Source organism: Poecilia reticulata, chromosome 18 (genome assembly GCF_904066995.2).
Source record: "Poecilia reticulata chromosome 18, P_reticulata-male-v2, whole genome shotgun sequence".
Classification (NCBI taxonomy): Eukaryota; Metazoa; Chordata; class Actinopteri; order Cyprinodontiformes; family Poeciliidae; genus Poecilia; species Poecilia reticulata.
Genome location: NC_088847.1, coordinates 22,781,770 through 22,804,519, shown reverse-complemented (window position 1 = coordinate 22,804,519; position 22,750 = coordinate 22,781,770). Strand labels below are relative to the sequence as shown.

At 38.9% G+C, this 22,750-nt stretch overlaps 1 protein-coding gene across 1 annotated transcript in view; it reads right to left on the bottom strand.

The window, feature by feature from the left end:
• The window catches only part of LOC103480641 (uncharacterized), a 34,561-nt gene extending 12,255 nt beyond the window's left edge, over positions 1–22,306 (bottom strand). The window contains exons 1-13 of the mRNA XM_081599188.1: positions 21,903–22,306; positions 7,665–9,930; positions 5,329–5,390; positions 4,988–5,026; positions 4,629–4,892; positions 4,256–4,530; positions 3,975–4,162; positions 3,602–3,736; positions 3,362–3,460; positions 3,245–3,279; positions 1,583–2,514; positions 319–489; positions 203–237 (exon numbers count right to left, since the gene is read on the bottom strand). Coding sequence (XP_081455314.1) covers positions 203–237; positions 319–489; positions 1,583–2,514; positions 3,245–3,279; positions 3,362–3,460; positions 3,602–3,736; positions 3,975–4,162; positions 4,256–4,530; positions 4,629–4,892; positions 4,988–5,026; positions 5,329–5,390; positions 7,665–9,930; positions 21,903–22,042 — 4,641 coding nt within the window. The 5' untranslated portion in view covers positions 22,043–22,306. The remainder of the gene's footprint in view (positions 1–202; positions 238–318; positions 490–1,582; positions 2,515–3,244; positions 3,280–3,361; positions 3,461–3,601; positions 3,737–3,974; positions 4,163–4,255; positions 4,531–4,628; positions 4,893–4,987; positions 5,027–5,328; positions 5,391–7,664; positions 9,931–21,902) is intronic.
• Positions 22,307–22,750: the final 444 nt, after the last annotated feature.

Genomic DNA, 22,750 nt, shown 5'->3' with positions numbered 1-22,750 from the left:
ACAGGTAAGAGGGACTTTTTGGTTTTTAAATTCAGTGAAACATCAAATGGAGAATTTCATGATCTTATAAGAATTTAACCGGCGTCCACAGATACAGATCAGCCTTCTCGAAAAACCCAGATGAACATTAATCAGGTTGGATGTTAACTTCCACACGAATGAACAACAATACTTATGAAGAGTTTTGGAAATAAAAACCTACCGTCGAGGACTTGACAGTTTTCTCTGCTGTGCGTTCTGCAAGACAAGATATTTTAGGGAGAAGTGATGAGCAAGCTAAATGAAAGTATGATCAAATATTGACGTGCGACTTCTTACGCGTTTCTTTTTGCTGCTCCTGCTTTTCTGTCTTCACCGCGGCTGCGAGGGAGAAAACGTCAGCTGGTGCCGCTGCGCCATCATCAGGCTTCGCTTCAGCAGATTTTGGTTCCTCAAGCTTCACAGCTACGACGTCGCTCACAGGCTCTGGTGTCAGATGACTGCTTACATCTGCCACAGATTGTTCAGAGTAAAAATAAAATGAGTTCACACAAAGATTTATTGTTACATCGTGCTCATATGAATTCTAAAAACACTGGAGTTAATTATCAGGACAACACTTTTTCCTAAAGTAACTGTCTAGCTGTCTGCAAGTTTGGTCAAGGTTCAAATAAAAGCCCTGACAACATAAAAATAGAAAAATTAGACCAAGTTTCTTTTCCTCAAACTTCATCCCAAACACTTTCTAACTTCATAAAATATCTCCATACAACCAAAAATGGTTTCATTTTGCTTTTGTATGCAACAAATGGATGCAAAATATTAAGGGATTTCCTAAAATGCAGTTTTTGAGCTGACAAGGCTGAAATGATCAATTCTTGCCTATTTACATAAACCAACATGGACGACAGCTAAAATGTATCAGTCAGTTTGCTGAAGCATTTTAAAAAATAGTCCAAAAGATTTTGAAGATCTATTTCATGGAAAAAAATCTGTCATTTTTACTTACAGAAAATCTATTTCACATAAGTAAACATACTTATAAGTCCTAAAAATTTATGTTAGTGCTGTCACATATAAATAAAAATGTCCAGAAAAAAGATTTTTAAAATATTGACTAAAATCAACTGTATCTGCCATCTTATATCTACTAAACTAGCCGTCTTTCAAACCCACGTTTTTTTATGTTTCTTTTTGAAGTATCACATTAGAAACGACTGAAAGAAGCTGCAAAATTTTAAATGATAAGGGAAAAAAACTATTACTTGCTTGAGGTGGTTTTTGAATTTTCTGAAAAAGAGTTACTGTGCAAACCGAGAGATGGAAACACATTTTTTGATTAAGTTCAGCGAGCGACCGCATTCACTAGTGTATCTGTGCCTTACCAGAGGCACCAGAATAGAACTCTCCCTTTTTCTGAGATGTTTGATTCATGCTAGCTTGCCTGTGCTAGATCCCCTTTACTCCAACCATCCCTAACGTCAACATCTAGTACAAAATTACGCTAAATCAGTAGATGGAAAAAAGCATTTTCTACTTTACGTCATTTAATAGTTTGCTCAAAATTTGCATGACAACTGGATGGAAACTGTTTCAAACTCACCTTCCTGCTTCGTTTCTGTCTTCTTTGGAGACTGTAGTTGCTCAGTTTCTGTCTTTAACTTTCCTGCTGAGGGTTCCGATTCCTCCATCGGACACGGCTGGACCTGCGATGAGTCTCTCTCCAACATTTTTTTGGTTTTCACAGCAGTTTGCCGTGTTTGACCTGGATCAGCAGAGGTTTTATGTGGAGACGACAAACACGGCAGAGTTTTAACTCTAGCAGCTGGTTTTACAGTTTCTGAAACTTGGTCTTTGGACTCAGCAGAACTCAAAATTTCCATGGGTTTTCCTGGTTCAGCCTTTCCACGTTCAACATCTTCAACTTTGATTCTTACAGAATCCACTTTGAGACATTCTTCTACTTGATTCTCTTCAGAGGTTCCCACTATGTCGACGGTTTTGGACACCAGGGGGAGCTCTTGGCTTTCTGCTTTGGCAGCAACCGGCTGGTTTTCTGACGGTGCTGATTTGGACTCCAAGTCCTTCACACCCAAAGCGTCTGGTTGGGTTTCAGCCTTCACCGGGTTTGACAATGTTTCTGCTACAGGAGTCACTTCCATTTTCTCCTCTTTATCTTCATCACCGACAGTCGTATCCGACGTCTTCATTACCTCAGCGGTCTCACTGGGAGTTTCAGCAGATTTTATTTCATCACTTTCAGGTTTTGTGTTTGTCGCTTCGTCTTTAGAATCGTCGGCATCAGCCGTCTTTACTGGACTTTTGGTTTTTTGGACTCGTGGCCCCTGTTTAATTTTAACTCCAAACGGTTTTACTGCACTTTTTCCAGCTGTATTGGGTTTCTTTACAGCTACCTGCTTGGTGGAGACACCCTTTGCTTTTGGAGCAACTTGGCCTGTCGTGATGGTTTTAGCCCCAGGTAATGCAGGTGTCTTAGCTTTCCCAGTGGATGTTGTACTGGACTCTGCAGACTTTCTGTAGAGAAAAGTCACAAAGGATAAAGTAAGAGGAGAATTGTCTGAATCAAAGAAAAGAGATTTGAAGGTTGTTTTTTAGGCTAATTTAACACATAATCTTCCAAGATGTCCTATCATGTTGTAGAAACTGAAGAAAACTGCAGTATCAAATTTAGAGAAAAGCAACAAAAACCTTCCTTGCAACAAAGAATGGCTGAGAATGTTACTAGCTATGCCTTACCAGGAGAAGACTAAACTCTAACAATTATACAAATAACTGCGTAAGAGCGTTTAATGAAGCAGCCAATAGACATTAATCATTATAAACAGCAACTGGCGTTTTCTTTTGACAAATTGATATGATGCCCCGTTTTCCTTTTCAGAAAACATTTTCTTTTCCATAAAGAAATATTTACGAAAGATAAAATCAAACACTCCCTCTGTCACAACTTTCAGAGATCTAGGGTGAAGAAAGGACAGCCAACGTCTCTGCAGACCCCACACATTCTGGACACAAACCGTTTACCGTCAGAGCCCAGATCGATACCATCCCTATTCACACCAATTCTACCTCATCTTCCTCTTTTGTAAAAAACTCTATGAATATATGAATGATCCATTACTTTTCTGTCAAATGTCTCCATTGAGAGTTAAAGCTGATTCTGACATAGCACAGTCTAGCTTTATCAAAGCCAACCTTATATCTTTTTTATAGTTCAACTTGAGAATTACTGTGAGGTAAAACTTACTTCTGCGCCGACTGAGGTTTCTTGGAAACAACATTCTGTAAATAAACAACATTGATTCTCATTCAGTGATGTTAATGAGTGAGGTAAATTTGTGAAGCAAAAGAGAAAGTGAATCACCATTTTTTTGTCAATGTAGACAGTCAGTCCTTTCACTGGGAAGCATTGTAATTTCTTCAGTTTCTCTGCATCTGCCTCTTTCTCAAAATGGACGGCTGCCTACAGATACAGACAAAATTACAGAATAAAAACATACAAGTCAAATTATGGCCACCCATCCCATTCATCTACTTTTAGGATAGATCAACACACTACTGGTTATGAAGATAACCAATAACTAATTAGATGTATACTGCATACCTGCAGTGATGCTCTTGCTATATTCACTTCTTTGACTTTTCCAAATTTCTCCAAGGCATCAAAAATGTCGTCATGAGAAAGGGAAGCAGAAACGCTAGAGAGCCTCACTTTGCCAGCAGATAAGGACTCAGCAGACTGAAGAAACAGAAAGGAAAATAATCAGATAAAAACATGAAGCACCAATCATGTTTTATAAAAAACGTCTTAAGCACTGTTAAGTCTCACGTTTTAAAACCTTCGCACATTCGTTTTAGTTAAGGAGATGCAAGCTGATTGCTTCTTTTCTGCAACTTTTATTTTGAAGAATCACAGCGCAAAGTCAGAGTAAACAGATAAAACAAGTCATCATATCCATTTGTCAAATGAAAGTCACCATAGGCTTCGCTGAAAAGCTTTTCCCGCTCTTTGGATGGCTGGATGTGGCTTTAGCTGATTTAGCAGAAGATGTCTTCTTCTCTGTGTTGGAAGAGGACTTCATCTTAGCCAGCTCAGCCAGTAACGCAGGAGCCAGAGTTTTAACCATGGCCTCCAGGTTAGATTGTTTGGACAGAGACTGGACAGCTACAAGAACAATGAGAATTTGCGTGATTTACCAGCATGAATTTACTCGTTTATTAAAAGTTGAAGGTAAAATATCTTGGGCATTCTTCAAACCTGTTGTTTCCAGGAGCCTCTTAGCCAGTCTGTCGGCACTTCTGGACCTCTTACGCTGAGGCACGGATCTCTCCGCTGGTGACCGCGCCTCACGATTTCTCCTTGGTGACGAGTGTCTCTCGTCGCTTCTTCTTGGAGACGATCGATGCTCATAGCTTCTCCTTGGTGATGACCGCTTGGCTTCCCTCTTCCTGGGAGGTGATCGTCTCTCGTAACTTCTTGAACGTGAGCGGTGGTGAGACGAGGTTGGGTGATCATAGGAACGAGAGCGGGACCTAAAAGAAACAATTGTTCAAATGTAGGCGACTTACAAAATTTTGTGGCATTTATATATATATAAATATAAAAAAACATTGTATATTTTAAAAAAGACCTGCGAGAGTGTCTGGAGGTGTGTGGCGATCTGCTACTTCGTCTCTCTCGTTGACCATCGGAGGAATGATGGCGTTGTGGACTATGTGATCGAGAGCGGCTGCTACGTTTTTGTCTTCTACTCTCTGACCCATAATGGTGGTGCGGACTTTCCTTGCTGTCCTCTGATCCACGTTGGCGTTGAGGGCTAAGGGAATGGGAACGAGTCTCATGGAAACTCTGGCCAAGAGCTGTGGGCGAGGGTTGGGAACCTTTACCCGGACCACTGTGGAGAATTATGACAAAGGAAAGCATGGTTGAAAAACGGAAAAGGAGAACGATCACAAGGTGTCATAACTATGACTGCAAACCAGCAGTTACCTCAATAACTCCAGTGTCGTCCCATCCCAATCAGGGCATCTTTGGAGAAAAAATAAAAACACCAATTAAAATCAAAAGGAGACAAGGTTCCAACAACTCAAGAAACAAACAGACTTAGGAACGATTCAAACCAATTCGTAGTTGTTCGAAAATGTGGTCCTCAACTGAAGGGACATTAAACATGAACATATTTCTGATTCCTTTGAGTATACCACATAGTTATGCTGTTGTTGTTGTTCCAAAGTATATCTATAAACACCTTGCCCATGAACATCAATAGAATTTTTATTGTAACACAGTGAGAAATTATGTAGTGAAAGCAAAGTATATTTTAAACTCACCGTAACCTCAGCAGTCTGCAGCTGTCGAGATGAAGGCTAGTGTTCTGGTGGGAGAGCCAGTCCTATTCAGAACAACAAACAGATGTATTAAAACAACATTGTTATTAAGCTACATTAACTCATCAAAACACTTTTTTAAAAGTATATTCAGTCAATAAAACAGTCTTTTACTAAGTTTAGTCATTACTAAACAAAGAACAAAGATACAGAAATAAATACACAGTAAAAAAAAAATATGCATGAACCCAAATTCAAAATTAAAACATCATCAAGAGTACAAAAAAAAGCATGTTTTACAGAATTGTAACAATGACAAGAAGCCTTTGGGAACTTCCATCGTCCAGTTCTTCAGTCTTCTAGGTCTTGAAATATCTCTAGTTTCCTAAATCCCATCAGGATCGTTGCAATGTTCAGTTCAAGGAAGAAGAAAAAAAAAACAGCTTGAGAAGGGAGGGGTTGATGGGAAAAATATGAGAGGCAGAATGTCCATCTTTAAGACATATTATGCGAACAAAAAAATAAAAATGGTGGTTTGTTCTTTTGGTAAAAACCAGACCCTTGTTCTATACTTTGCTTCATACAGAAAATCTAGACCCTCAACAATTGCTGGCTGGAAGCATGGACTCTAATGAAGTTTTCAATGATTGGATCTGATTTTACCCAATCGCTAACATTTGATCATGATGTATATAAGATCGATAATAAAGGAAGGGATGCTCTGACGCTTACTGGAATTTGCACATAAACAACCCTGCAGTTCAGCCATTAATCAGCAGTTCTGATTAATGGTTGTTAATCAGAACTGCTGGCTTTCCAAGACAAATTTATGGGTGTCTTTACACCTGATAACCCAGTAGACTCGGTTTTATTTGGAGACCAAAATTGCAACATTTGTAACATTTTCAGCGGATGTGGTCCTCTTTTACAGAACAATGTGTCTTGCATGTGTCTTTGAGCAACCCGTTTTCCCCCCTCACCTGTGGTGGCGCTGCAAGAACCACTGGGAGGAAAAAACAAAGTCCTTAGAAGAAGACATTGAGCACGTCTTCATTCTTCACAAAATGTTAATTAAAATGGAGTGAGATATGTTGTCACACGAGATTTCTCCTGTTAGCATATTTGTTTTGGTTGCATTTATCCAGAATGCCCTGCACTATAGTTCACTTTCTGCTTATGGAGCAGCATCCGATCCACATGACATTCACATATGTCTTTGAACTGCACTAGAGTTCCCTTCAACCAAACAGAGACCTAGGTTTTCAGGTGGACCAGAATAAGCTCTTTTTGGTCCACATCAGAATTTGATTGTCCATTCATGCCTCCCCAAACAAACTGGACCAACCTTCCAGGCAAACCAATGAGTTTGATTGAAGCGGACTACACAAGGCTGTGTAGTCCGCCTTGTGGACTACACAGCCCACAAGGGGTGTAGAATTCTTGATTCTACACCCCAAGAATCAATGGAGTACGAGGCTTCACATTGTCACTTCCTCCTCTGTAACTGCCAAACTACAACCATGTATAGGCAGACTACAACTCAGAAACACAACAACTCCTCCTGTTCACTGATTGGTCCTAATGAAATGCATCCCAAGAAATCAAGGTCAATAGGACAAATCGCAGATGGAGCACTGAAAGGAGACGAGTATCGAGCATAGGAAAGCAGTGGTCAGGCTAGTCAGATAGTAGAGCAGGAACCAGAAAGGAGGGTAAGACCAAATAAAAGGTATTTGGTCTTAATCCCAGAAGGAGCTAGAAACAGCTTCTCCTGAAGCTCCCATAAAAAATAAATATGTTGGAGGTAAAACATTTTTTTAAAACATTCTGCATCTTCCACTGATCCTTTAGTTCTGCAGATACCCATCTTGTTCTTCTCAATGTCCAAGAAATCATTTCCCCCACATTTTTAGCAGATTTATACATGTGATTGCACAACAATCATGGTTAGTCCAACAACATCCATTTCATGCCACTTAAACATCTATGTCAATCTAATACAAAATGCTTCCTGACTAGTTTCAGGTGATCAAATTTGTTTGCAAATCGCACAACGGAACTTTATAAATCAATAAAGAACTATTGCTCGTAACATCTTGGTACATGCCTTTTAGTTTCTGACAGGGTTGTTAAACATGAAAAGTTGAACAATAATTTATATGGTTTCGTATTCACAATAGTTCATGTTTTATAACAGTCTATGTTAATCAACTCATCCTCCAATTAAAAACGATATTTTCTCACTCATAAACATGTCAGTTTATATTGAAAATCAGGACGAATCTCCGACATACACCAACAACGTCCTAAATGCAAGGAGAACAATTTCTTCCACTCACCTTCATATTGGTACATTCTTTCATACAAAGACAACAGGTATGAGGAAATATTCTTGGTGTTGCCGCGGCGTAGTCCTGCATCATGGCCGGTGTTGGTAGTTTGGACGGACCCATCTTTGGTACTGATGTCTGGTCTTTGAAAACTGGAGGCGCCATACGAGGCATGGCTTCCATCCGGCCTTGGGCTGGTGTAGGTAGAGAAGGACGAAGTAGCACTGGGGCTGACATAGGAAGAAGAGGACGGATTGGAACTTGGGCTGGTGTAGGTAGAGCAGGACGACCTGGAAAGGGAGCCAACCGGGGTGGCATAGAAGCAGGAGGACCTTGTTGTACTTGTTTCAACTGCAGAATTGGCTGCAGATGCATTTGAAATTGTGGCTTCTGTGGTGGCGGTCCTTGATGCTGCAGAGTCTGCTGAATTGGCTGCTGTTGTGCTGGTATCTTATTCCCCTGTTCTGAAGATTTTAATCCTTGACCTTGAGTTTTGCTCTTATTATTGTTGTGAGAGTCGTTACTGTGAATAAGCACGAGGCCGGGACGCCCAGGATGAACTCCACGACTTAAATTACAGGGTGGATTGAATGGCTGGGGTTGAGTGGATGCCTGGCGAGCTGGCTCTGGCTGCTTCGGGGGAGGAATTTTGGGGCCTTCGGGCTTGAGTCGACTTAATTCTGTGTCCTTGTTCAGCAATCCGAAAGATGGGAAGAGCGACGTTGAAGTCTGGCTTGTTTGGACTCCCAATTTTTTAGATGGATCGCTGCTTGATGGTGCCACATGGCTCCTCAGTGAGTCAACAGTGGAGACAGAACTCATCTGGCCATGTGAAGAGACAGCTGGTCCAGTTTTCAGCTCTCCAGGGCCTCTTTGAAGTGGATCTTTGACATGACTGCTAGGTTTGAAAGTGTCAGTATATAGCAAACTTCCACTCACACCAGCTACAGCAGAACTGCCAACAGTTCTTCCAACTTCATTCCCAAGCTCTGTGGTATATTTGCCAGTATGTCCATAATCGATCACTTTACTTGGTTTAAGAACAGTGGATGATATTTGATCTGAATTGAACCCTCCCCCCATGGAAGGAATAAACTTGTCCTTTTCACCCATACTTCTGATGGGTTGAGTTGAACTGTAGGGGTTGGATTGAACAGCAATTGCAGCTTTCTTTTCCTTCTCCAGCTTGATTTGCCTTAGGATGAAAGGCAGGTTCTCAGGTGTTATCTGGTCTTCTGGGTAAGAGATTAGGTGTTCCAAGTCTTCTTTTTCAAGACCAAAGTGCAGGAGAATGTTCGAGGCTGATTCTGAAGTATACTTGGGGCGAATGGGCTCTGGAGGAGGCATAGACGTAGCTGGTCTTTTTATGTCATAGCCACCCAAACCTGGAATGGATGACATATGTTTTCCTTCACTGGAGGTACTGAAAAGACTTTCACCACTGCCTAGGAAGGTGGAGGACGCAGATGAATATTTTTTTGATGACTCTTCCTCTGAACCCCTCTGGCATATAGGCAACCAGTCCAAACTGTTGTTACTACTATCCACAGTAAAGGGTTTGTTTACTAGAGTAGCAGAAGATGTCAAATATGAAGGCATTCCTTTGTATGAAGAAGGAAATATGTCTCTTTGAACGTTAGTAAATTGGGTATTTTGGCTTGAGGAAGTTTGTATCACCTCCTCCCTGGCTCTACTGATATTCAAGTCCAAACATCTGTCTATGTCTTCATCTACAGTAATCTTATTTCTCTCGGGTCTGTAGTTTCCTGGTAAAGACATAATGGACGGTATAGGTCCTCCAGAGGGTCCACAGGTAAGACCAGAAGATCCAGAAGAGCTGAAGTTGGAACCAGAGCTAAAGTGAGGCGGTGGCCTCCGAGGGTCCATCTCCATTTGCCCACCAGAGAGTCCATAAGGTCCCTGGGATGGCATCTGTTTGCCAGGGGCAAAGGGATTATACATGGGATGAGACATAGTGTTGGCAATTTTCAGAAGGTTCAGGAGATTGATGGCCACAGCAGTCGGCGAAGGTGGTTTTGTGGGCAATCCCGGAGCAGGTATGTGGGTGTTTGATGTCAAGGTTGGAGCACAGCCACCAACAGCGAGAACATTGTTCATCTGCGTTAATGCTAGCTGAGCCTTCAGCTGGGCCAACTGCAAAGAAGCAGCTTGCCTTCCTGTCAGTGGCGCGCTCCCAGGAAGCCCGCTGAGAAGTGGGGTTGTTAGGACCCCTGGAGCAGGACACGGGGCGCAATTCTCCAAAAGCAAAGAAAAGCTGAAAAGTTCAAAAGAACAAAGACACAAGGTTAATGACTGGGGCTAGACTTTAGCTTTGTAGCCGAATGAAATCCATCATTTGGAGGTTTCCTGTCCATGAGCCAACTCTTCTGTTAGCTACACAGACATTTTGACAATATATTTTTCCAAGTCTTACAGAATATACCAACAGATATGGTACAGAAAACACTTGCAAAGCCGTTTATAAGACATAAAGACATAAAGACATAAAGACACAAAGACACGATTTTTTTCTAGGGACAATTTCCATAGCAACAAAAAAAATCAGTTAAAAATAAATGCTCACTGCCACAGAAGATCCCAAATAGATGGAAGACAACTGATTTGATCTTTTAATTTAAAACAAAATGTACAAAGGGGAAAGGGTGTTTGATTGTATAATCAGTTTTAAGGTTGCAAAATTCTGTCTTTACTATAGATTCTTGGGAAGTCGATGAACTGCAACAAAACTTCCAAAATGGCGATTTCCAGAGTAAATATTCTATTAAAAAGAGGAACAAAACAACAGAGTTGCCACATGCAAAGTCAAAATGCAAATTAAATATTTCTTTCTTAAAACATATTAAATCTAATCTTGACATATAGTCTTGTTCTAAATCGAACAGTCTTCTGAACCATGAGACATTTTGGGGATCTAACAAAACAAGTAAGGCTCTGAAGTAGTGATGACCCAAATTGATTCTGCTGATGACTTGTCATCTTGACTCCATCTTCAAAAGATCAGATGTCAAAAAAAAGGATTACATAGATGAACCGGCAAAAACAAACAAACGGGTGTTTTCCTATCTGACAGTACGGTAGACTCGGTTCGCCTGAGGACCAAAATCCCAACATTTGTTCCATTTTCAACTGCCCCAGGTTGCTTTCACACTACACGGTGTCAAAAGAACCAAACGCTATGAGCAACTTGTTCCTCCCCCCCGCCTGTGGTGGCGCTACACCAAGAACACTGAGTTCAACTTCCCTCTTCAAGAAAAGTCAACAAATACGGAGTTGTGTCACATCTTAGCAGATGTAGGATTTCTCTTTTGTCTTTGGCAAAAAACCACAAGCTAATTCTCCCACTGCGCTAGATATGACCATTGTTTTTTGTTGGATTTACCTGGAATGCCCTGCGCTATAGCCCACTTCCTGCTTTTGGAGTAATCTCTGGTCCCACTGACATTCACATATATGCACCAGAATTCACTTCAACTGAACTGAAACCTAGGTTTGTAGGTGGACCAGAGTTTGTTCTGTTACTCTGCATTAGAGTTTGACTCCACATTCACCTCCCCAAATGAGCTGAACCTTTTAGGCCAACAAACTGGAGTTTGATTAAACTGGACTAAACAGGCCTGGTGTGAATGTACCCAAAGTGGCTTGATCTGTTTCTTCTTTGAATCACCATGGGCCACATTTCTGTTGCCCTCTTCAGTAGTTCTTCTGGATCACAGCGATGTACCAATGGGCTTTGTTCATTCGCCAAAGGACAAATATCCAATTTCAGCACCTCTGATGGAGCCACAGGCACCCCTTATACACAAAATATGTTTCTAGGAGCAAAAGACAAGCTACAATGACAATATTTGCTGCTTTTTATTTAGTTGAATGAAGAAATTTGATTGAAAAACACTTTTGCTTGAGTTCACGACCGCTGGAAATAGGCAACTCCCCAACAACCGTGCAAGGATAAGTTTGCTTGAACAATGGATGGATTGATAATGAATGGTTGGATGGAATAAATGCTGTGATATAATAAGTATTTAGCTGAACATTTTGCAACAAAATTGAGCTTTTGATTCTAGAATTGTGCCGTTCATGGTAACAGTATATTGGAGTAGCTCTGCTCCGTTAGTCAGAGTTGTTCTTTTTGAAGACCTCTGTCCATAATTATTCTGGATGGGCCATTGCATGTTTGAACAAATGTTTCCTTTGGTTTTGAATTGTGTGCAGGTGTAAGGATTGTTTTGGGGTTTTTTTTGACAAGGTTTTGGAGGGTTACTATAACTGGAAGCAGCTGACTGAACTAGAAAGCTACTTCAGTGTTTTTGTATTACTTCTTTTATTCATGTGTGTGGTCACAGTGACAGCCATAAAAATAATCAAATTAAAATTGGAGTGGTTTTTGTTGTTTTGAATTTTTTTCAATTAGTTCGCCACGTTTTTTTCTTTCTTTTTTTGTTGTTGTTGAGAGTTGAGGAGAGAGTCAGGACAATCGATGCAGTGGTCAGCAAACCGATGGGCCCTCTGGTGCTTCCGGTACAAACAGGAAACCTGCTGACCAGCATCAATGAGCCGTGAAGGAAGAAGGATGCTGTCAGAGCTGTTCAGCCAATAGTGGAGGAAAGCAGGTCTCCGGGTTTTCGTATTAGTCCGCATTTACTCCAACTTTAACCTGAAATACTTCCGTCTTCAGCACCAACAATCCATTCATGAACGAAGTTCAGAACAACATAAAAGCGAAGTCACGTTTCGAAAACGTTAAAATTACCTCAGTGCATTTTAAATTAGATCGCAGCCGATTCCGTTTTTTCTTTTATCTTTATTAAAATACCAACTACTGCAGATATATTGGGGTCGTAACCAAAAACCTGGCATATGTTGTTGCAGACGTTTACTTCAGCCTGCTAGGCCTGTGGAAACCGTTCCAGATTAACAGAGAAAACAGCGTTTTCTCACCGTTCGCCGCTTTTACATCAATATTAGTTACATACCACTCGTTATTAGTGTGCAGCTTCCCTTTTTCACGAACCCCAAACGGCTCCTCTGATCGATTAAAGTGATATTTTAGGTTCCTCCATTAGCTTCTCCGACCGTTAGCAGGGAGCCAGGTTAGGAGTGAACAGACATGCGCAGAACGATTCGTGTTTCCGCTTTGGTTCCCTCCAGAATAAAGGTCCAACCGTTAAAGACCAAGCGGAAAGGTCGCATCATATTCACGACGGCGCGTACCGGCTATCGCGGTGTTTGGGTGGAGACTAGTTTGTCAGTATTTGAACAGCTTGCCAACCTTTTCTGTCATATGGCTAAATTTAAAACTATAAGTTTTATACAGTAACACTTTCACTGCTTACAACAGCTGTTCTTAAAAAGTCAACCCTTCCCTTCTCTTCATTTTTAGCCAGCTCGCTCAAGTCTCTGACTAACCTTGTTTAATTATCTTCTAATTATGAGCCTTTGTGAAATGTTGTGAAAACAACATTATTCCAATACTTCCTCAGAACACATTCGATAGGGCCTCTAAAAATACTCCTCTCTTTAATCTCAGAATTTAATTTCAGAATCCCAACTAATTCTAATTAGTCAAACAGTCAAATTATCTTCTTACTTGTCTTCTATGAGTAAATATTTTTAAAAACGGGTAATGACAGATTCTTAAATAATAATGTTATAAGAACTGCACTTAAAAAGTCAGACCTGCACACTTATAAAACATGATTTGGTTATTATTGGGAAGAAAAAAATACATAAATATATTTAAACATTCACCCACCCAAAAGTTGTTTTATTTCATTAATATATCATTTCAGTAAAAATATCACATTGCAACTTAGTAAGACTTCTGCAAAGGTGCACACATATTTAATTTATTTATAGTAAAGCTGGTTTAAATCTAAAAAAAAATGTTTTTTAAACTATGCTGTCAGTAACTTAATGAGGTGAAAATATATAAAATTGTCTTAAATTGGAGAAACCTAGAGAAAAGCTTGTGTTTGACAGTTTGATGTTCCTTAAGGTTGTTTTCTGGTTTGTTTTACTTCAGTAAAGTAATCCCAGACTCTCCCAAATCCTCCAAAACATTCCCAGTTTTCCCAGCTGTACTTAGCAACACATTAAGACTGTCGCACATGAGCTCCATATTTTTGATAAAGAACAGCTATTGACTTTATAGACTGTTGAGTCAACTGTTAATCTAACAGCGTTGATGAATATTTTCATTAACGGATTATTCACCGATGGGTATTGCTACAAATTACTAATATATCCTCTTCATCCCCTCTCCTGGACCAAAGGGCTTAACACCTGAACGCAGCACAACAGCTGACTGGCAGAACGCAGGCGGTGTGTGTCTGGAAGGAGAGGCCGAGCCAAAAGAAGTCCAGTTTATTTCCAGCTGTCATCGCTACTCTGTTTCAGTGACCTCAGAGCTGACATGACATATGCCCGAACGGACGAATCTCTGATAAAACAGCCAGAAAACACTGATTTCTTTATTAATATTGTCATCGTCTCAACATTTTGTCAGTATCTTTACATTATTTAAAAGAAATCTAAACAGACTGATTAGCTCTTTTCACTTTCTGTCTTTTTAGTTGTATGTCTTTGCACTTTTTTGTGTTCAAAAAGTAAATATGAGTGTAAAGTAATATAAATATGGAGGTACTGAGGTATAAATTGGAGACTTTTCCTCTTACTTTTAAGTGTTTTAGAGTTTTCATTTTGTCCTTTCCATATTTTGATGCTCATTGATTTGGTCTGTAAAGCACTTTGTCGCAGCTGTTGTTGTTTTAAAGTGCTTTATAAATAAACTACTAGTGGCAATTGGCTTATTTAAAAGATGAAAACTATACTTACAAAAGCATTAGCACCCTTTTTGTCACATACAACAACAGACTTTAGCGTATTGTATAAGACAGAAACACAAATTGGTACATTATTTGGAAATTAAAGGAAAATTATACATTGTTTTCAATATATTTTTACAAATAAAATCTGAAAAGTGTGGCCTGCTCTTGTATTCATTCCCCTTTGGTCGCTCTTCTATGAAACCCAAGTCCCTTAAAGAGCACCTAAGTAAATAGAGCCCAAGTGTGTGTAATTTGATCTCAGTATAAATCCAGCTAATGCTCACATCTGTTAGCATGGCCGACAGGTCCAAACCTAAATCAAGTTAGAATCGCGGCTGACTGGGCTCGAGCTGGTTTGCATAACCAAAGATTTAACTCTCTAGACATGCAGAACAACTTGCAGCCAAAGGAAGTCATACAGAGTATTGACTCAAATGAAAACACATGCCACAACTTCTGTTGGTCAAACACATCAAGTCCCAATGAAAACCATTAAAATTTGTGACTTTAATGTAACAAAATGAAAAACTTATCCAAGGCATAGTTACATGTTGTGTTGGTGTAGCAAATTTCCCACGTTTACATCCTAAAAGAACATTTGCTTTTGTATGGACAACTTAGATCTAAATGTAACAAAAACAGAACAGAACAAAATGGCTGCCATTAATTTATTATTCTCTATGCTTTAGTGATCCCATTTCTTTTTTAAAAGGGCAGTTTTATGTAAAATTGACTTTTTTTTTTGCTTGACATCATTGTATAATGTTAATCCCTCATCAAAAACATACCTGGAGTGTTGCTTTTCTTTGACACGTGTTAAAAGAAATCCTTTAAGCTCCATGGCAACCATACAGCTATACAAAACATCTGGGTGGATCTAGCTCCGCCTTCAAGACACAGCTCCTCCTCAGAGCTGCTGTTTCTGAGATTCCGCCTCGCAGAGCAGCTCCTTCAGACTAGCCAGAAGCAATCAGCAAACACCTGGTGGAACTGTTCACCTGTTGAGTTCATTAAAACGTTGTTTTAATAAAGGAGCCATGTTGGATTGACTTCTTGAAGGCGGAGTTTCAGAAAGAGCAGGAGTTTCTTAAAGAGACAGAGGCCCAATTTCAATGCATTAAATTATGAAGTGAAATTTCTTTTAACTCATTTGATATACAAATATTTGGTAACACTTTATTTGAAGGGGTGTGCATAAGACTGACATGACACTTATAAACATGACATAACATCTGTCATGAACATAAAGAAGTCTTTATGAATGAATGACAGTTGTCATAAAGTGTCATTCGGTAAATAATTATATTTTTAACGCAAAGTTGCTCTAAAAGTTGCATTGAAAGTCCATTAAAAGTGCCAACTTTGCATTAAATTGTCATTATTTACCAAATGACACTTCCTGACAACTGTCATAAATATTCATAAAGACTTCTTTATGCTCATGACAGATGTTATGTCATGTTTATGACAGTGTCATGTCAGTCTTATGGACACCCCTTCAAATAAAATGTTACCAAATATTTTTTTACAACTGAAGGTTAAATCTGCAGTAAAAAATACATAATCCTGCCCCTTAAAACACAGTGAAGTTAAAAACATACAAATAATGAACACTGATCAGTCTCTGTGTCTGAAACCTCACAGCTTTCGGCTGCTTTCTCTGCCCCAACGACAGTTCCCAGTTTATGTCACATGGGCATGTTGTTGTCTCAGCAGTTTCTTGGAGTCCATGCCCTTCGTCGACATGCCCAGCAACAGGCGTGTGGGTTTCAATCGTCATGCACTCGGGACGCGGAGTCCAAACTGAAACCCACACCAGACAAACGCCGCTGCTACACATGTCTTGGTGGTAAATCTCTCTGCGGCTCTGCCACTTTATCACCCGTCCCGCTTACATGTTCCTGACAAATGACTGGGAGAATATTTATGGCTGATCTCAAATTAAGGATTGCTGGTTAAACGTGGAAGTGTAAAAACGAGGTTTACTGAGGAAGCTCATCCCTGCCGTGTGCTGAAAGGTATTTAGAGTTTAGGTTGAATCAGCGCTGATGGAAATAAATCACGTCCGGCTCAGACAGAGAGCCGCGGTCAGTCAGCACCACCAGATATACAAGTCTGGATCAAACTGAAACTGTTGATTAGTCCAAACTGCTGACTAGTGATGAAAGATCAATAACTGGCATCTTTACAGCTGTTAAGAAATAATGTGGATTTTTTAAATTCTACTGTCGAAGTGTTCAAACTGAACAAAATGCTGAATGTGTAATATCTGAACTAGAATAATAAATCAAACTGAATCGGTTTGAACAAGCTGAACGTAAATCTAAAGGTCAAGTGTTGCTACGTTGAGGTCAAAGTGACGGTTCAAGTTCACAGTCACAAGGCTGCATTTCTGGAGCTCGAATTTTAGCTTGCAGTCCAAACATTTACAAGGTGTAAATGTTTACAGCACCACAAAAAGCCATTATACACCATAAAAGTTTTAGACACATGTACAATACTAGATAGCGCCCATGCTAGCTGCATATTTAAAAATAAATATGTTTATTTATGTAAGTATGTGAACAGTAGATATGTTTCATTACTGTAGAGTCTATGAATAGAGTAGCAAGCACAACAAAGCTAAATTATTTGTTTATTTGGGATTTTTATTTTGTTTACTTTTTTGCAATGTTGCAAATTTACCACAATAAAGCTAATCTGATCTGATTAAGAGAAGAAATTTAAAATTTTACATAATTTATTACACATAATAAAAAAAACTATATGTACAGTTACAATGCTAAATGATAAATATTGATAAAAATTTATTTGAAATAAAAATTTTAGCTAAAATTAGCATAGCATTTAATATAAGCATTTATGTTTGTTTTCTTAAAATGTTGCTTTATGAAATAGGCAGAATTATAAAAGTTGTCTGCGCACACATAAATCATTCTGGATAATAAAATGTGAAAATAAACAAGTCTTAACTATTTATTTACTATTTTCTCCAGATAAACTTTCACTCAGTAATAGCAAAAAACAAACTCCTCTAAGTTGAAATCATAAAAATATCTCCAGTCCAACTTCACCGGGGGCCAAAATGAATCTGACAGCTGAGCGCGATGGTCTCAGGAGATAACGTAACGGCGGTGAGTTTGAGTTACATCATCAGACCAGAGCTTCGCTTACAGCTGAGACTTTTCATCACGTCAAAATGTCTCAGGCTCACTCACACTCTCAAACCGTTTTCCACTCATATGGCGAGCAAGTCTGGAGACACTCGCTATTTTAAGAAGCTAAAAATATAAATGAATGAAGGAAGATTTTTTTTTTTTTTTAATTCCAAAAGATGCTGACAAACGTAAAAGTTTGCGAGGTTTCCAACGCCTAACTAAGAGGCTCTGTCAGAAAGCTTTGGCGTTAAACTGTGAGGTCCTGTCCGGTTTGATCCCTCTGAACAACCTGATTCTGAGGCTGGTTGACCCAGAAACTCTTTTCACAACCGGCTGGACAAATGGACTCCAACACAAAGTGACCAGCCAATCGGAGCGTCACTGAACTCAAACTCTGAAGGATATTATTGTAGTATATTCACTCCCTTGAAGTTGTCCACACTCAGAAACCACAAAACTCTGCGTTTTTTTTATTGCAATTAAATGTGGAAATCTAATAAAGTAGTAGTTATGAAAGGGAAGTAAAAAATGCAAAAATACAAAATCTTACCAAATATTTTCAGTTTATGTTCTAGTGCAAACACCTTTGTAAACTTTAAATAATATAAAAAGTGACCAATAAGGGACTTTTTAGCAAGATATAGGAAGTATGTTAAGTAAATAATTCCTTAAGTTTGATAAAAAAAATTTAAAAAAAATACTAATACCACTGGCAGATTATTTCACTTATGGGTAAAATGTCTTGTTGTATATCTATATCTTGATGAAGACTCACCCCAAAGTATTTCACTCTATTTGTTTACTTAAACATACAGTGATTTTTTTTAATCTTAATTTAATTAAATTTATTCGGTAGGGAGAATGCACATTAATTGGAATTTCTAAAACTGTGCCAAAAATAGCTAAAATGTAATTTTTCTTCTGGACAATGCTCAATTTTCCCTGCTAAAACAAACAAAAGTTATGCAATCAAAGCTAAAATGACTTCATACTAATTTTGTCAATAAATACAAGAAATTCAATCAATACAAACAATAAGAACAAAACAAGAAAACTAGAACACAATTGTCATATAAAGTATATAAAGTAAACTAATAAATAATATTTAACAATATTGATAATTAACTAAATAAATGTATTCCTAAAAAAATATTAAATTTAATAATTTAAAAGTTATAATGCATTCTTTAATGAGACACTAATGGTAAATTTATTTAATTTTCACCCTACATCCCTCTCTGGACCCTCCGTTTGACATCTCACGACCAATCCGAGGGTTGCGACCCCCACTTTGGGAACCCTTGTGTTAAAGCATGCCTTTTCAATAACTACTGCCTAAAACGGAGCAAAAAAAGATGCCCAAAGATTAACCACTACAAGAAAAACTCCCTCTCACTTGCCGTTAGGGTTAGCTACATTTGAATAAAAACGGACAAATCTGCCTCCGCCATTTTTAATTTCTAACGTTCCGCCTCCTCGGCCGCATACAGAGATTATTATTAGGCTGTGATAATGTTGTCAGATAAAGATAAAAATCAGTCAGCTGACCAGAAACATTCTTCCGGCCCTCATGATGCATGATGCTAAACTTAAACCAGTGTAACCAGTAACATCAGCCAGGCCGAGCGAAGCTCGCCAGGAACGCCATGCTAAGGTGCTAACGGTCGACAGGTGGGAAACAGGACTCCCCGAAACAATGGTGTGAACTGCAGGACAAAGTCTGGCCAGATTAAGGTATAAAAACTGATAAAGTGAGTTGTTCAGTGACAGGAAAGTTAGAAAATGGAGGAAAGGGAGCGGCTGAATTTACCGTTACAGCTGCTGAGCCGCAGCGCCACGACTGAAACGCTATAAAAACCTTTACGAGGTGATTGGTCATATGGCGTGAAGGCTAAATGCGTCAAAGTCACGTCAAAGTCAGGGAGCTTTTAATCTGAAGGAGCCGTTAGTGGCTGCACTACAACGGAGGATCAGAAAAACCGAGAGGAGACGAGGGAATGTTGACATCTCACAGAATACTGCAGACATTTCTGAGCTTGAAAAGTTGATAAAAAAAAAACAACATTTTTTAAAGATTGAGCTCAAACATTTTATTGGAAAAAAAACCGTAGAAATATGAGTTCAATAGTAGAAGATTTGCTGAAAAAACGTCTGAAATGTTTATTTTAATATCAGAAAGTCGCTTTTAGAAAATATGTGAAATATATATGAGTTTCAAAAGTCAAGAATTTGCTAGAAAAAGTTAAGAAATGTTGAGATTAATAGAAATTTTAAAGAAAAAAGAGAAAAAATGAGTTTAAAATGTTGGAAATTTGCTAGAGAAAAACTCAAGTTTTGAAATTAATCTAAGACACTTTCTACAAAGAATAAGGAAATCTATGAGCACCAAAAGTCAAAAATTGCCAGAAAAGTTTAAAATGTTGAAAGTTTTGTTAAAACCTTTTGAGATTAATCTCAAAATATGAGGTTTTTTTTTATTGATTCTCAACTTTTCAAACTCAGACGTTTTGTCGTTTTTCTAAAAAAAATTCTGAGACTAACCCCAAAATTTTTGATTATTCTTCGCAGATTTTTGATTATATAAACTCGGAAATGTCCTTTTTTCTTTTAGTTTAATCTTAAAATTTGAGGAGAGTTTTCTAGCAAATTTTGACTTGAAGTCTTTTTACTCAAAAAAAAATGTTTACGTTCTGAGTTTTGTGGCAAAAATTTACTCCTTTTTCCATCTAAAATGGCCATATTGCACCATCGGACTCCACTTGTCCTCAGTGGTACTAAAAACCAATTAAGACACAATTTTCTGTATTTATTAACAACAGTAGACAATTTGATTCTTGTTTTCAGCCAACGGTTTCAGTTTAACAGCTAAGTAGTCCCGATGATAAATGTCTCTCGATGCCGTCCATCAGCACCTTGTGCAGCTGGTTTGGCTTCACTGGTTACACTGGTGTAAGTTCACTGAATAGGTTTCAGTGTCGCTCCTCTGTGTTGGCTGTGAAAATGCAACGTTATCCGTCTGAAACCACATCCAGTTTCATCTTCTCATGTGGAAACGGAGAATAAACCAGTTAAAACCACATCTTTATTGATAGCATTTGTTACAGAGCCGTCTGTAAATGAAGTCCAGCATTAATTCATGTAAGTCAGGACATTGTGAGGGATGTGAGCCTCTCGTTTTCCCCAGAGTTTCCACTGGAAAATAAAAAGGCGTGTTCTTGTGTTTACTTTGCGCCGTCACCCTGTGTGAGCCGAAGGGATAACAATCTGTCCCGCAGTAATAAACGCCTCACTCAACCCGGGGCTGTCTGGAAACCCGTTAAGAACCGCTTTGGGGCGGATGCCACCGAGGCTCCACAGCTAAACGGGGAATGAGCTCTGAGGATGAAAAGCTTTTCTTTGTTTTCCTGATCTGATCTGTGGGCCAACGGGGAATATTTACATTTTACCCAGGAGAGGAAAAAAGAGTAAAATAGTAAATAAGACGGACGGATGAACAGATGGATGGATGGATGGATGGATGGATGGATGGATGGATGGATGGATGGATGGATGGATGGATGGATGGATGGATGGATGGATGGATGGATGGATGGATGAACAGACAGATGGATGGATTAATGGATGGATGGATGGATGGATGGATGGATGGATGGATGGATGGATGGATGGATGGATGGATGGATGGATGGATGAACAGATAGATGGATGAACAGATAGATGGATGAACAGACAGAAGAATGGATGGATGGACGGATGGATGGATGAACAGACGGATGAATAATAAACAGTATTAATGTTGTAATAAAACTAGGACATCTAACAAACTAAATGACTGAACTGATTCTTTAGGTTTTTTGAACTGATTCTTTAGGTTTTTTGAACTGATTCTTTAGGTTTTTTGAACTGATTCTTTAGGTTTTTTGAACTGATTCTTTAGGTTTTTTTGAACTGATTCTTTAGGTTTTTTGAACTGATTCTTTGGGTTTTTTGAACTGATTCTTTAGGTTAGCATTAGCAACATGTTTTCTTCAGGAAGTGATCAAATCTAATTTTCAGCTCTTCTGTCTCAGTGTTTCTCAGTTTACCTGTTCCGTAAATCATGCCAGCAGCAGTAATCTGCTTTAGTAAAACAATCTGCTTTAGTAAAACAATCTGCTTTAGTAAAACAATCTGCTTTAGTAAAACAATCTGCTTTAGTAAAAAAAACAGTCATTCTGGCAGGAAGACGCTTCGTCTCTCACCTTTGTGGATAATTGCTGACGTTGCCGTTGGTTGAGGCAACGTTGGCGTTTTCTGCGTTGAAGCTCTGGATTTTCTTCCTGCTGATGTTTGAAGTTTTTCTCTCCTGCGGAGATCCGACTGCTTTCTTTTCCTCCAACATGTCCAAAAACAGCCAGGAACATTTACCCGAACCAGGACTACGCGAACTCGACTTCTGCAACTAGTTCTCTTCCCATCTCTAGTTTTGTTCCAGCCAAAGCAGAGATTTCCCTTCCAGCTCCGGAAATCCCACAATGGCTCAGGAGAACAAGGAGATTTCCGTTAGTACAAAGATAATCTGCGCATCGGTTTAGTCGATAAATCCCAGATTTAGTCCAAAACAAATCGAGGGAGTCGGACCTTCAGAGCGATCCGAGTCACAAGAAGCAACTGGGAAAAGCGCGCTATACTGGAGTCATCCCAGTGAGGCAGCAGCTGGATGGGGGAGGAGAGAGGGAGGGGAACCAAACCAGAGCTCACCAACGCCATGTTTAACAAGACTTGTTAAAAAACGTACTTCGATTGTTCGTGTTGTTTTAGGGCCATAACAGAAAATAAAACTTTTGGAAAATCTTGGAAATTTTGTAGAAAAACTGTAAGAAATTTTGAGGAAAATTTTTTTTGTCAATTCAGAGTCAAAAATTTTCAACATTTACTGAGTTTTCAAAATTCAAAATGTTCTGGGATTAATCTAAAAAAAAAAAACTTTGCAGCAAATTTTTGACTTTTGAAACTCAAAAATTATGTTGTTTTCTTAAAAAAATGTCTGAGGTTAATTTAAAGATTTTAGTTTTTTGGGGTTTGTTTTTTTTAGCAAATGTTTGACTTT